The sequence below is a fragment of the Anser anser genome (genome assembly GCF_964211835.1).
Source record: "Anser anser genome assembly, chromosome: 16".
NCBI classification, from domain to species: Eukaryota; Metazoa; Chordata; class Aves; order Anseriformes; family Anatidae; genus Anser; species Anser anser.
Window position 1 is genome coordinate 15,328,479 of NC_139737.1, and position 15,235 is coordinate 15,343,713.

At 39.3% G+C, this 15,235-nt stretch overlaps 1 protein-coding gene across 6 annotated transcripts in view; it reads left to right on the forward strand.

Annotated features, from left to right (window-relative positions):
• PHF20 (PHD finger protein 20) overlaps window positions 1-15,235 on the forward strand; it is a 77,064-nt gene that overhangs the window by 50,511 nt on the left and 11,318 nt on the right. For all 6 annotated transcript variants that reach the window (XM_083801278.1, XM_083801281.1, XM_083801282.1 and 3 more), the window contains 4 exons: window positions 1,750-1,911; window positions 5,336-5,505; window positions 11,532-11,631; window positions 14,766-14,961. In XM_083801278.1, coding sequence (XP_083657404.1) covers window positions 1,750-1,911; window positions 5,336-5,505; window positions 11,532-11,631; window positions 14,766-14,961 — 628 coding nt within the window. The remainder of the gene's footprint in view (window positions 1-1,749; window positions 1,912-5,335; window positions 5,506-11,531; window positions 11,632-14,765; window positions 14,962-15,235) is intronic.

Below are 15,235 nucleotides of genomic sequence, written 5' to 3' on the forward strand. Positions count from 1 at the left end.
GATGCATTTCTAGTTTCTGTACTTTAGCTTACACGATCTGGAAATTCAGCATTTTAGTGCAGAGATATTCAAATGCATACAAAAAACATGATGTGTCGTGTTCCTAAAATTTTTGGAGCAACATGAAGGTTTTGGGGCATTTAAATCGCAAACTAACCTTACTTTAGTTAGTTATCTAAAATCTGTCCTTCTCAGATCTCATCACTACGCTGTAACACCTTCAAAGTTCAGAAGTCAAGAAATGGGCAGACAGCACTCCAGAATGAGGAGCTTTAGTTTATCTTACAGTGCTGAAATTGGAGTGTTATCAAATGATTGGCACCAGAATAGTGAGGAGTGACTTTCCAACACTGACACCACCACCCCCTCCCCGGTAAAACATCCAGCTAAATATCATCCAAAATAAAACTTTCTCAAGATGCTTGCAAATTATGTTCTTCTGAACATACTAGATTAATTGGATCTGAGAAAACCATAGGCAGGCAGTGCTTTGAACTTGGACAAACTGTTTCTACTACAAAGTGAGGGAGAGAAAGGCTTGATGCCTTACTTCTTCAGAAAAGAGACATCAAAAGAGGTGAGAAATAGTTCTCAAGGTGAAGTCAGGAGAACACACTTTAACTGTTGCTGCACCAGCATATGTCCTGGACAGTTTCTTTTTTTTTTTTTGTTAAATCATCAGCTGTATTGGTTCCCTGAATTTTGGGGGACAGACTATAACAGGCAGATTGTTTTAATTCAGACTTGCTGTCCTTACGCTATTGTCAGGTCTTTAAAATGCCTGAGGCAATTAGCAATAATCAGCTCTCTGAGCTGCAGCGGTTGAGAAGGTCAGTGACTCTTGGGCCCAAAGATTTTTTTTCTTTTCTGTACATCTTTTTATACATCCTTTTATACAATTACATTCCTTACATTCCTTTTTATACATCTTACTAACAGAATTCTGTGTACTAGGGCAACTTGAGGTGCATGCAGGTGACTACAGCTAAATGAGCTTTCTGTCTGTTGTGCATTACTTGCAAGAACTTAGGCCACTTGTGTTTCCTGGGATTTATTCATTTTGGCCCTATATTTTTACATCAGTTTTGATGTTGTCCTTATTTTTTAGTCTAGGAACTCTGAAGGTTTCCTTCAGATGACTGATGTGGAGGGTACTGCTTACAACTGCAGACAGACTGAGTTGATGTATGTGCCAGAGCATGATGAATGGGTGTGTCACAGAGAAACGGTTCTAGGTGTTTCCTCCATATGTTTCTAATTGTGGTTTTTCTTTTCCACCCAAGAGTACCATTTTGTACATATGCTAGGAGAATATAAGAAGAGGCTCTGTTTCCTTGTAGCCCGTGACATTAAGGAATGTGTTTAGCCCATGTGAATAATGGGGTATGAGGGAGAGGTCTCCAGCTAACAGTGCTTGAGTAGAAATGTCTGTCTGTAATGCAGAAGCATTTGTAGATGTTCATCCTGAAGAATATTTATGTATAAATAACCAGTGTTTCCAACCTTTCTCACTTCATCAGTGAAGATGATTGAGTTGCACAGGGTTTTTCTGGCTCAGAGGGTACCTTTATTACCTCTAGGAAGTTTGCAGTTCTTTCAGCAACATAATGAAGTCCCGAAGTCCTAGAATATTAAAGTGGACACTGTCTTAGTGAATCATATGTACCTGTTGTTATGATGCTGTTTTTTCTTCTGTCTTGTTTCCTTAACCACAAACTTCTAACCATAGTACTTCTTATAATTTTACAGAATACTCTGGCAGTGAAGAAAACACAGATATTTCGCAGGAACTTTCTCCTGAAAAATCAGTTGTCACAAAATGTATTTCTTCAAATAAATCAACTGCCCACACAAGCACAGAGCTGCAGTGCTCTGAGTCTGGACAGCACAGAGGAAAATCAAAAACAAATGGTAAAATGAGACTTCTTTATGGCTTACTAGTTCTGTCTTTCATTACCGATAAATTCGTGGGCTGCTCTATTACAGCATGTGTGTGAAGGCTAGTACTCATAATGCAGGTTTGGCTATTCTTGCTCATGACCTCATGTTTCCTTTGCACTGCCTGAAGAAGCTGAACCCAATTCATTTGTCAGAGCTAGATGCTGGTGGTGCTTTTTGCTGTTCGCTTTGTCTCTGCCAGTGATTGGAAAAAGGGAAACATCACTCCCACTTTAAAAAAAAAAAAAAGGGGGTAGAAAGGAAGACCTGGGGAACTACAGACTGGTGAACCTCACCTCTGGGCCTGGGAAGATCATGGAATAGATCCTCCCAGAAGCAATGTCAAGTCACACACAGGACAAGGAGGCGTTCGGACACAGCCAGCACAGCTTCACCAAGGGCAAATTGTGTCTGACCAATCTGGTGGCCTTCTAGGATGGAGTGGCTGAATCAGTTGACAAGGGAAGACTAGCTAGAATGTCATCTACCTGGACTTGTGTAAGGCCTTTGGCACGGTCCCACATGACATCCTGATCTCCAGATTGGAGCGATGTGGATTTGGTGGGTGGACCATTCAGCGGGTAAGGAATTGGCTTGAAGGCCATACCCAGAGCGGTGCTCAATGGCTCCATGTCCAGGTGGAGGCTGGTGACGAGCGGTGTCCCTCAGGGGTCTGTCCCTAGGACCGGTGCTGTTTAATATCTTTATCAACGACACAGACAGTGGGATCGAGTGCATGCTCAGCAAGTTTGCAGATGACGCCAAGCTGAGCGGTGCGGTTGATACCAAAGAAGGAAGAGATGGCATCCAAAGGGACCTGGGCAGGCTGGAGAAGGGGGCCCACGTGAACCGCATCAGGTTCAACAAGTCCAAGCACAAGGTGCTGCACCTGGGCCAGGGCAGTCCCAGACATGAGCACAGGCTGGGAGAAGAACTTGCTGAGAGCAGCCCTGCAGGGAGGGACTTGGGGGTTCTGGTGGATCAAAAGCTCGACATGAGCCAGCAGAAGGGCAACTGCATCCTGGGCTGCATCGACAGAGGGGTGGGCAGCAGGTAGAGGGAGGTGATTGTGCCCCTCTGCTCTGCCCTGGTGAGGCCCCACTTGGAGTACTGCGTCCAGGTCTGGGGCCCCCAGCACAAGAAGGATGAGGGTCTGTTAGAGAGGGTCCAGAGGACAGCTACAAAGTTGGTCAGCACCTCTCCTGTACAGAAAGGCTGAGAGAGCTGGTGAGGCACTGGCACAGGTTGCCCAGAGGAGCTGTGGATGCCCCATCCCTGGAGGTGTTCAAGGCCAGGCTGGGTGGGGCTTGGAGCAACCTTGTCTGATGGAAGGTATCCCTGCCCATGGCAGGGGGGTTGGAATTAGATGATCTTCAAGGTCCCTTCCAACGCGAGCCATTCTATGATTTACTTTTACAGAAGTTTTAAGAGTGTATTACCCGTTTTGAAAATTCAAACACATTTTGCACCTTTTTGCAGCTCCTTATTAGCTCTATGATAAGCGTTCAGTAATTCCATCTGTTATTTTTCCTAAGGTTTCCTTCAAAGTAATAATTCTTTCACAGTTAAATAGGTGCTTTGCAAATTGTATACAGTGTTCATTATGTTTGGGACAGCACTGGATATGATTGTGTATTATACTGTATACTGCTATGTGGTTTTCTGATGGCCTTCAGAGCTTCGTTAATGACAAGAAGCTCTTGAGTAGCTCTTCCCTAGTACCTTCATAATACTTTGTAAACAGCTCAAATATGTGGCTGTTACATTCTAGCTCTCATAATCTTTTGATACCTTGGTGTCTTGGTATTTACTGTTACAAATAGGTATAGTAAAAAAAAAAAAAAAAAGGTTTTCTTCCTCCAGTTATTCTTAAAGCTCGCAAATTGCCTTGAAATGAGAAATGTATGACAGCCTGTTTGTAGGTACAGGAAACATAAAACATCACCATACAGATAGTGTTGGTGACAATTTGATTATTGTTTTGATGCAGCTGTTCTATTGTTGGAGTTCAGGAAAAATTAACTTCAGTTAAATTTTTCTCTTTTTACTGTATTGTGGAATTAAAAAAACCACTGAAGACAGTATCACCATCTGTGCTTAAAACACGGTCTGCTAGTCTGATAAGCTGTGGTTTTGGAGCATACCAACAATAGAACATAGAGTTCAGTAACATGGGCATCAATTGCTCAGACTTCTTGTGATCAGTTAATACACTTTGAAAGAGGTGAAAAGTATTGGAAATAATTTTTTCACCCTTTTCACCATTGTTTTGGTGCTTTTACGTCTGCAGAACTTGTACTAGCAATAAAGGTAGTGTCTAGATAAATAAGATCTTGTAAAACCCTTGTGTAATATGAAAGTACAACGTGCTTAACCTGGCACTTCCAGTATCCTTCAGGAAAAATCACTGTTTCTCATAGGTGGAACAAAACTTCAAAACATGAACATTAACTAATGCATTGGAGTTTCAGTCCCTGAAACTCATTGAGAACAGATCTTTCTCCCAAACATATAGTTTCTCCAGACTGGTTTTCGTATTTCTACAGTTTCATTTTAGGGGCGAAGTGATCAAAATAGTTCTACCCCAATGTAGGTCAGAGACCACAGTATAGTTGATTTATGAATGAGCTGGAGGAGAGTGAAAGGTAAGAACTCTAGAGTACTTCTCAAATAACTTAAAATCTTTCTTGCACCTCTGACCTTCCCATTCTGTACCCACAGAATGCGTAGACATTGCGTTAATATTACTGAGATGTAAGTATCCCAATTTAGCTTGTTTTTTTTCAGTGAAGATTTTCCTGATGGTTTTGTTCAAGCCACAGAGATTCTGTGTAAATGCTTTAAGTAGTGTTTGAGTATCCTTAGAGTGCACTTCAACTGAATTGAGAAATCTACTCTCAACTGGAGTCTAAAGAAAAAAATTCTGAAAGATTAAATTTTGTGTTGGACTTTGCTTCTGTGGTGAAGACATTTCTTTTTGAGATCTACTGGTTCATAAGATAGAGCCGTGTTCTGTTTTAGCTCTACATTTACAGTACCAAGATAGTTCTATATAGATTGCAGGAACTAGTCTAAATCCTGTTTGAATTTATATATCTGGTTTTGTTTGTTATACCTACTTGTCTAAGAAGACTTTGTGCTTTTGGTTTGAGGCGTTGTTTGTTGAGAGTGAAATTTTAATGACAGAAGCTGTTAAGTTAGAATATTTTGAAGAAGCTATTAATGACAACATTTAAAACTTTGTTGTAGCACTCAAACAGTAGGTCACTATTGTGATGTTCCTTGAATTCAAGAATGAACTGAAACTTTTAGTAATGCATGTCTACATAATGAGCGTTGAGAGTTTTCTGACCTTTCTGTAATTACTTGCTATTTTATCTGGTTGCTTTTTATACAGAGGAAGACACTATGAGTGAGTCATCTATGGATAGCTTGCTTTGGAGTGATGATGACTGCAGTCAGGATGTTGATGTAACCACAAATCCTGATGAAGAAGCTGAAGAAGGTGATTTTGAGATTGTTCGGTGCATTTGTGAAGTAAAAGACGAAAATGACTTCATGATTCAGGTATGGATGAAGTGGAGTGTGGATGCACTATGTAGTGAAAACAGTGGAAGGTGTCAGTCCAACAGTGGAAAAGCTATTGTAGAAATATGCACTGATACATTCTATACATGAAATCAACTGTCTTCTTCTGGAATCGTAACATTTTTCAAGATAACAGGTCAGGGTGAGCAGCTGTTATGTTTGTAGAAAATCTTCAGTCTTTTTATTGAAGGAAAATGGGTGAGGAAGGAAAAATCTCCATGAGTCGTTAACGGTTGGTTGGTTTGTCACTGTAGATTTGCATTTTTTAAAAACAAAACAACAACAACAACAAAAAAAACTACAACGCTTCCTAGGTTTAGAGAGTATACCTTTAAAGTTAGTGGGGCTTTAACTGGCTTTTTTTTCCCTTCCCTCTAGTTTTGAACACGTTCAGAACATTGCTGTCCAATCATAATACACTTCCATTTCTCTGCCATGGCAAGAAGCTTCACTTAAACTTGCAACCCTCTATATAGTATGGACAAAAAAAATAATCGTTTGAGCTTTTTTTTGGAAGCCAAACTGAAAAACTGCATTTGTGCATTCTGCAGCATCTTCTGTAGTTCATAATCTGCATAAAGCCATGTGTCCATTCACAATATTACGTACTCTTTGTAAACTGAGTTTGCAGAAAGCTCTTTGCAGCTGGAGCGGCATCTATCTGTCCCACTTAAAAGTAGTGATAAACGTCTGAAACAGCCCTGGCTGTTTACTTTTAGTTCTTGAGACATCTGTAAGTTAGTGGGAAACCATTCCTCACATAGCTGCTGTTAGCCATTCTACCCAGTTCCTATTCATTTCAAACAGTGAAGAGGTCAAGTTTATATCAAATAAAAACTTCAGCATTTTTTGCTTTAGTTCATTTTGGCACTGCTTCTTACATGAGCTGTATGGTCCCCTTCAGTAAGTCCTTTTAAATCTTAAATGCAGAGAAAAAACATGCAGGGGGCTCAGGTGTGTGATGCTCTTGAACCTAGCTTTTCACAGTTACCATTCTGAAGAAATGTGTTGTGTTGTTTTTTTTAGGAAGCTTCCAGCTTTCTTAGGTAACGTTTCTAATTGTAGGAGTTCAGTTCGAAGTGACAGTAGTGTAGCTTGGCAAGTGGGCTCACTGAGGATTTTAAGGTTATTACATACTTTTGAGGGTGTTAGCTATTTTTGAAAGGATATGGCACGGCAGTGTCTGGATTATGTACCTTCCGGGATTGCCTAATTGTTTCTGTAGGTCTTATATGTGCCCAGAAGTGCTTTTATGTGGTTGGTGGCAGATGAGCTTTTTGACTCCAAGAAGCAATGACAGAGTTTCACAGAGCATTTTAACAGTCAGTGTATCACTGTGCCAATATCATTGGGTAAGCTTGATGTTACGGATGCTTGACAGGAAAATGCTGTGTTCTGGAGCCATCTAAACCTAATTTTTCCTAAAGCATCAGCTCTGCAGATCCTTGATTCCCAGGTTTTCCAGGTATCTGTTTCAGATGTCCTGGTAGCATTATGGGAGGGCTGTTGGAGAATTGTCCTGGCAGGCCACGTTGGCCGGAGCAGTCACTGTTCTCCGCTTCTGCCTGACAGATGGGTGAAGCTCTGTGTTTTCTCTACAACTGTCCAAATCCCTGGTGCTCCTTCCCCAGGGCTCAGTTGTGTCCTTTAAGGCAGGCTTACCTTCGTGAGCCAAGTTTGCTTTAATATAAACAACATATTGCTGAAAGTTTTAGGTGGGACTAAAAACTATTTCTCTGGCACATCTCACACCCCATCTGCAGGTTTTGTATTCACTTCCCCTGGCATTCTGTTGCTAATTTCTGTGAAGCTTAACCCCACTTCATGGGACCTATTCCTGGGATAGCTGTTGGCATGTTACTGTGAGCAGAGTCTCTTTATTGCCCTTTGAAACTAGAAGGAAAGGCAGAAGCTGGTATGTGCCTACCTCTCAGCCTCCGCTAGTTTTTGGTGGCCCTTACTGGTTGAATGGGGGCAGAAACCTGTTAAGGGGAGAGGGCATGCACTGTTTGAAGAATTCTTAGCTTCTGCAGGAGGGCAGAAACACCTGTTTTGCTCTGAACATCAGCAACCTCTCCTCTGATTTTTTTTAATACAGCTAATGCAGCTGGGTTTGATTTTTGTCTTGACAGTCAAGCTTAATGATTAACTTGACTTTTCTTGCTTGGCACTTGGGTGTTTTTCTTTGGCCTTCCCTAGTGGTTTACAGATAAGTTACTTGGAAAAGTGCAACACGTTTCTCTTAGGGCATAGCTCGTTCTGATGCACATTGTATTAGTGTTGGATTCTCACAACACAGGATGAAATATGCTGCGTGTGTTAGTAGGGATGGGGGTGGTAATGGGCAGTGGTCCAAATGTGATTAATAACATCTGGGTGTTCAGGAAGCAAAGGAGTCTGATAGCTATTGGGAATAAAGGGAAGCTGGCTGCTTTCTAAGACCATGTCTCTTTTTCTTAAAAAAAAAAAAAAAAGTGAAGTTGTAGTCTTCAATATAATTTTCTGGCAAAATTAGGCTTGATGCTAGTCTACAACTGCAGAATGCAGAGAACTGTCAGCTAGCTATGAGCGTAGTCTGTGCATAGGTTCGCGTAAGGTTTTGTGGGCTGCTGCTTAGATTAGTTTTGTAGGCTGAACTAGTTTAGTTTTTCTGAGCACACTGCAAATTTTTTAGAAGTAAGTTGAAAAAAAAATAAACAAAACACCAAAACGCATTAGCTGTGTTATAAGGAAACTGTATAAGACAGTGGGCTATTCTCTCAGTAAAAGAGATGCAGATGGGCACCATGGTGAGTACCTGCATACATTATGGGGATTGAAGCAGTAGGAATTGGGGAGCAAGGAATTGATGAGATTTTTGGAGGAGGTAGGGTTAGGCAGGTCTCTAAAGCTACCAAATGTTGTGTTCTCCACAGCCTTCTGTCAACCTGTAGGTTTTGGGAAAAGAGTTTGGAGCTTTATTGTTGTAGAAATGCCTGTGTTAGCTCTTTAAATACAGGGCATTAACTAATCCAAAGTGAAGTTCTCCTATACAATTGTGGAATTACAATGAGGAGAACCTATTTTTAGCTTTTCAGAGGTGTAACGCTAAGACTGACGCTTTTCCTTTGACTTCCGGTGTAGCTATAACTTGGAAAGATTTTCTTCCCTCTTTCCTATGTAGGCTTTGACACTTAAATTCAAATTTGGAAGTGTCTGCCCTAGAAGAACTTGTATTTAAACTTGTTCTATTCCTGAGCATGCAAAGTTTTGTTCAGTGTATGGTTTTATTTAGAAGAACATTGTCATTGCATTTGTTTTCATTGGGGTGTTTGTTCTGTCCTTGCTTATTACTCTTTAGAGATCTCACTGAAATATGATAACATTTGGTGCTTGAGCATGTGCCTTTGTGCCAATCTGCTTTGACTTTGTATCATAATTTGGAGCTAGAGAAGTTTAATTCATGCCTGTGACTGGAGGTTCAGTCCTCCTATGACAACTCATGTTGTCCTCTTAAAAAAAAAAAAAGAAAAAGAAAAAAGGGACAATTGCAAGTCATTTTCTCTTTGAACCAAGCGCATATCCGTGAATGTGCCAAATTGAGAAGTAATGAAGAAAAAAATGTTAAACACAAGCAGTACCTTTTATTTTTTCCCGAAAAAATGAAATGTTCAAATTTGACTGGACTTCACACGATTAAACTGACTTTTTTCCATTTCTCTCAAAGCTAGTAATAAAGTTCCCTATAAATTCAGCTTAAGATACTTCACGAAAAACTCTTCTGATACCTCGAACTTGCTTTAAAATTGTCTCAGGCAATTTGTGCTCAAAGACCATTCATTAGACAAGGGCACAGAAATACATTTTGTATTTAAAGTACCTGCTTCGTATAATAGACATCTGAAATGGAAAACGTAAAAACTACTTGTCCCTGTGATTTCATGTGAGTCTCCATAACTTTGCGAGAAGGTACTACTTTCAATGCTTTCCCTTCAGTTTGTTTGGAAGTCACAGTACAGCATTTTTAGAATACGCATCGGGCCCAGAAAAGTCCAGGCAAAGTGTTGTTCCTTTCTTTTTTCTTTTTGCACCTAAGCATTGGGGTGTGTGTGCGTGTGTAAGATAGAGAGCTGTGTGGCTCCATTTTGGTGGCTTTGCAGGTGGGTGATGGATGTAAATGGAATCAGGGTATTTTTGCTCTGGTAGATGAAAAGCTGCTTTAAATACATGTCCGTTGGGCTTGGTATTTTTTTCACACTTAAAATTGAATTAAAATATTATTGCCCACCTCTGCACATTTTTCTCTTCAGAATCTCAAAGTTAGCTTGCTTTGAATCTCCTTCCTATTGTCTGGGCAGGGGCTGGCTTCTACTTAACATGTATCCAGAGCAACAGGCTACAGCCAGGCTGGCTGAGCTATGAGGAAAGCATGCAGATGAAAGGAAGGACCTCTGTCCTGATGGGGTGGATATTTGAATACCAGGCCAGTAAAAAGTTGGAATGCTTTGTTGGAGTTCAGGGTAAGTTTTCCTGGAAAGTCACAGAGTGTAGCTTCAGGACTACAGCTTTATGGTATGATTTATAGGATGCAAGTGTAACTAGGTCCAGGAGCTTCCTCATTTTTTAATGGGCAGGCTGTTTTTCTTAGTTGGTTTTCTTCTTTTTAGGACATTTTTCCGTGTTTCCTACTTATCTTACCCTCTTTGTGAACAGTGTGGTCTCTCAACCTTTTCTGAAAACACTTTATTGCTCTAGGATTCCTTTTTCATTTCGTAAGGCCAGACATCGTTAGTCCCATTTTTCAGAAGTCTGTTTTTCTCTGTCCAGTTCCTGTGCTTCAATTTCCTTCACAATTAAACCACTAAATTAAAGCAAATGACATACTGAAAAACTGGTGGTGCCTTTCTGTCTCTCCTAGATGGAGGAAAAGCAGCAGATAAGGAGAAAAGCATTAATAAAAGTATTAGCCAACACAGTTGAGATGTTTATCAGGTTGGTATCGTTCATTGTAGGTCAGTGAAGGGCATCTAACATTGCTTGCAGTTACCGTTTCTTTGTATCAGCTCATTTGAAAACCTTTGCCAATATTGTCATGGTCTCTGCGTTAAGCTTTTGCCTTGTGCTCCAAGAAATAAAGATGATCTACTGTCTCAATGCTTATGAACATAATAACTCTAAACAGAAACCACACAGTTTCAAATCAAAATCGACTTAATATTCTTATGTGGGGTTTTGTCCCGTGTTCTAATGTTTTTTAGGCTGCAGCTGTGGTTTTGGCTGCTTGTGGAAGAGGGGGGGGGGGGGGGAAAGGCTGAAACAGAACATGTGGATGTAGTTTTTCCTGCTCTGAAACCGTATGGTTTATTGCATTTTTAAATAGCATAATTGCACTAAAAAGTAGTGCCAAAGTATATTTGGTCTTTGCCAGTGTGATTTTGACGTTTATGCTTACCAATGTGAGCAAAGTTGTTTTTTTAAAGCTAGTACAGCTGCACCTGCATTTTTCTTTTTATAAAAAAAAAGTAGTGCTACCTTTGTGGAAATGGATGAAATGCTAGAGATACGTCGAAGCATAGTATTGGCTAGTCCTACATTATCATAAATATCCCTAGGATTTTGTAATTGAATATGTTGATTTATTATTTAAGGGTGGAAAATTTAATTCAGAAAACTTGGTATATTTTGATCAAGGTTGATTGTTTTTGTCCTAGATACTGTGTGCATGCATCTTTTTAGAAGATTTTCATCTCTGAAGGGAACATTTTGACACCTTTCAGAATCTCTGGGATCTCTGCTTTGACAGCATAATTGTTGTCGTTCTCCGTAAATCCACGTGAAAAATGTGGGAAGGATTGAAATACTGTAGTCTGATTCTTTAATGTATTTGTAGCTGAAAGGGAGGGGATGTTAATATACCTTGTTCTTTTAAAATGTGTAGATAATGCATCTCTTCTTAACTGAGGTAAACTTTATTGAGCTCCTGTAGGCTTCATTTCTGTTGATGTGCACTTCTTGACTTTAAACAGTGTGAAGAGTGTCTGTGCTGGCAGCATGGAGTCTGTATGGGTTTACTGGAAGATAATGTACCTGAGAAATATACCTGCTATATTTGCCAAGATCCTCCAGGTACAGACATTTAAGGTTACTGAACCTTCTTATATATGTAGTAACTATTAGTTTATATATATATAAATATAACCAGAGTTTAAACTTTTTTTTTGCCCCACTAGCTGTGTCTGTCGTTATAGGTAATTGAGTTCATTTATAGGTGCAGAAAGTTGAATTTATGTGAATGTACACAAGTCAATGTTGTGCAATTACAGCTGGACATTAATGGAGATGAACGTTTAACTGTGACCATCTGTGTCACATACTTGTCAGTAACAGGGATTTAAGTTTGATTGTACAGCTTGGCTACAGAAAATTAATTCAGAACTGCTCGGGAAACTTGAGTAAAGACTCCTTATGAATAAAGCGTGAAAACATCTTAAGGGACTTAACTGCAGCTTTCCTCCAGTGAGGCCAGACTTATGCACTGGTTAAAATAAATCATCAAGAGGCAGTCTGGTTCTCAACAGCTGTGATGTCCTTTACTTGTTTTGAAACAGCATGTGTATAAATACAAATATGTTTTACTGGGTAACACAGAGTTGATTTAAGCAGTACTTTCTCTGCTCCAAACTATGAAGCTGTATTTTTTTTTAAATGACTCAGTCCATCTTATGCAGCAGATGAAACTACACTTACGGCATGGATTGTTTTTGACTTCCTACTCTGAATTATGAAGCCTTGCCAAGCATGGAAGTGGATGAGGTTTGGGCATGTGTCCTTGTTCAGATGTTATGAGATACCTGGGATACCTGTCTGCCTCATCACAATCCAAATATGCACAGAAACCCAAAGGGTCTTGTGATCACTGCTTTTTTTGGCTATTGAAAATCATCAGCTCTTTGGTAGCTTGCTTAATTGATTTGTGACCAAGTGTAGTGTGTATACTAACATCATTTGCAAGGAAGATATACTATGCTTAACATGCAGTTATCTAAGTAGTCAATTTATAATGTTTGCCTTCTTTCAATGGTGTTTTGCACCCAGGATTTTAACCGTTTATTTTTAAGATGCTTTGACTTGATTTGTGTAAATTCAAGTTACAAACTCAACTGAAGTGCATGTGCAAACTGAAGTTGTGCCATCATGCTTGAACTGTTTGTATTTAGTAGGAAATGTTATTAGAATGCTTTTCAGTAAAAACTGATTACAGCTACCATTTCACTTGCTTAATTAGTTTAATCACTTTTACTTTATCCTGAGACTTTTATTTTTTTTGTTAGGACTTAATTTTTACCTGTCTTGGAAAAGGAAGTCGTATCCATTTTTTTTGACTGCAAAGCTACTAAGTGGCTTCTGAATTTCAATGAACCTTCCATGAATTTATGAATCTGCAAATAATATGCTTTCAAAATTGGCTGTAGCCATTCAGCAGACTCCTTATTTAGGAATTTTCCCCAGTTCTGGGACGACTTACAGCACCGTTTATGTTGCTGGAAGTAAAAGCAAGCTTAGTGTAGTTATGCCAAAAAACTATACAACTGTCATCTTCGACAGTTTATTGAATCAAGTGTGATTTTTAAGCGATTTGTGTTCAAATGCTATTTACCCTTGCTTAAACATTATAAAAAATATAGTTTATTATGTGGCAGATGTTTTCAAGCAATGGAAAGCATACTTTGTTAGATTCTGTCTTCATCTCTTAAGCTTATTCACCTAGAAAGAGAGAGCACTTTGTGTCTCTGAGTACACCATAAAGTAAATGATGCCATAGGCTTTAGTTGGATAATGTCAGTGCTGTTCAGATAACTCAGGTTTTAAAACGTAGGGTTTTAATCTTGTTGACTGAACTGCATTTGCAGGTGGGAGCTTTTCTAACACAGAAATAAATGTGGTGAGGCTAATACAGATATGTCAGGAACATCTCCAAGGTGGTTTTGGCCATACCATTTTGGGTGGAAGGCTTCTCTCTTCAGTGTATCTGCCTGAAAGGCTGACCTATTATAGCCTGAAGAATTTGCTCTTTCCAGAGATTTTTTGTTTGAAAATGAGGTCTCTTGGAGGTGTTGCCTCAAAACATCAGGTATTGTCCTATACAGCCTAGTGGTTATGTGCTCACAAACACTCTTCTACATTGTCTTCAAGACAGGTTTAGCATTGAATGTAAGTTTAAAAGTATCCTTTATGTTGATGGATATTCATATTGGGCACGATATGCAAACCTTTTCGACGTTCTTTTTAATTACCCTAAAAAGAGATACACCTATGAGTAATTTCTCAGTTGGACATCAGAGGAGTTGTTTTGATTCACTGCTGAAATTTTCAGCAGGTGTTAACCTGCTTGTATTGGAGACTTTTTTCCTGAATGTCATTGAGTCTGTGCTCCCATATTACCTCTGGCTTTGTAGGTTTGCAGACTGGGCTGTATATAGGCCAGTGAATGATATGGTGTTTCTCAGGGTGCTGAAGTGTCTGAGAACATCTGTTGTAACAATACAATTCACAGAGTGTGTGGGGGGCGTTTGATAGTTTTCTTTGTTTGGATTTTTTTCAATTTAGCAAGCATCTGAAGTTTCACTCTCTTCTGCTAAAACCTTTTTTTTCTTGTCGTCTTAAGTTACTTTTACTGATGCATTTATCACATTTAATATAATTTCATTTGTTATTGTTGATATCTCAATGTCTTAAGCTAGCATTAGCATTATTAATAGCTCAATATACGCAAGATCTCCATCAGCACAATGATTCCTTGTAAAATTTACATTTGACTGTATTAATACGTGCATTGAACTATTAAAATGAGACCAGTGGAGAAAGGAATTTCACTGTCTCTTGCTTCATTTTTGTCTGCAGAGTTGTATTTAGACTAGCTTTAGTTATAATCGTGGTTATTAAGAAGTGTGATACCCTGCTAAAAACACTTTTCTCTGTCAGTTGCGTATTCTGTTGTGGATGTCCTTTTAGCATTTGGAGTCTGAATGCTCCAGGCTCTTGCACTTGGGCAGAGATTTTCTTGACTAAGGTGTCGTCTCACTTCCCAGTTACAGGTTCTTCATGGATTTGGAGTTTTGTCTGCTGTCATGGATCTTTGTTGGTGTTACTCGTATGAGCTAATAAGCTGTTTCACAACTGAAAAAAATCAAAATTGCTATGTAATGTTAACATGCCATGGTTAATGCTTCTTTTTAACATACTTGTTACTGTTGCTTTAGGTCAGAGGTCCAGCTTAAAGTACTGGTATGAGAAGGAGTGGTTAAGTAATGGTCACATGCATGGCTTAGCATTTTTGGAAGAAAATTATTCCCACCAGAATGCCAAGAAGATAGTAGCCACTCACCAGCTTCTTGGCGATGTACAGAGAGTGATAGAAGTACTGCATGGACTGCAGCTGAAGATGAGCATATTAAAGTAAGCAATATCAGTCGGCATGTTCTCAACACGAATTTGATTTCAAATGGTAGAAAAATAACCAGAAATTCAGACTTATTTTTGTGTTTCTTTGTGGATATATAACAACTTAGTTTGAATTGCCAGTGTTACCTTGGAAAAGGATATCTTGGCTTCTTACAGACTATTTAAGTGTGGTGGGGAGTGTAAACTGATGTTGCAAAGAAGGATTGGTAAAATACAAAGAAAAGAGAAAACTAAGAACCACGGCTTCTCCTAAAACACTTGAAGTAGC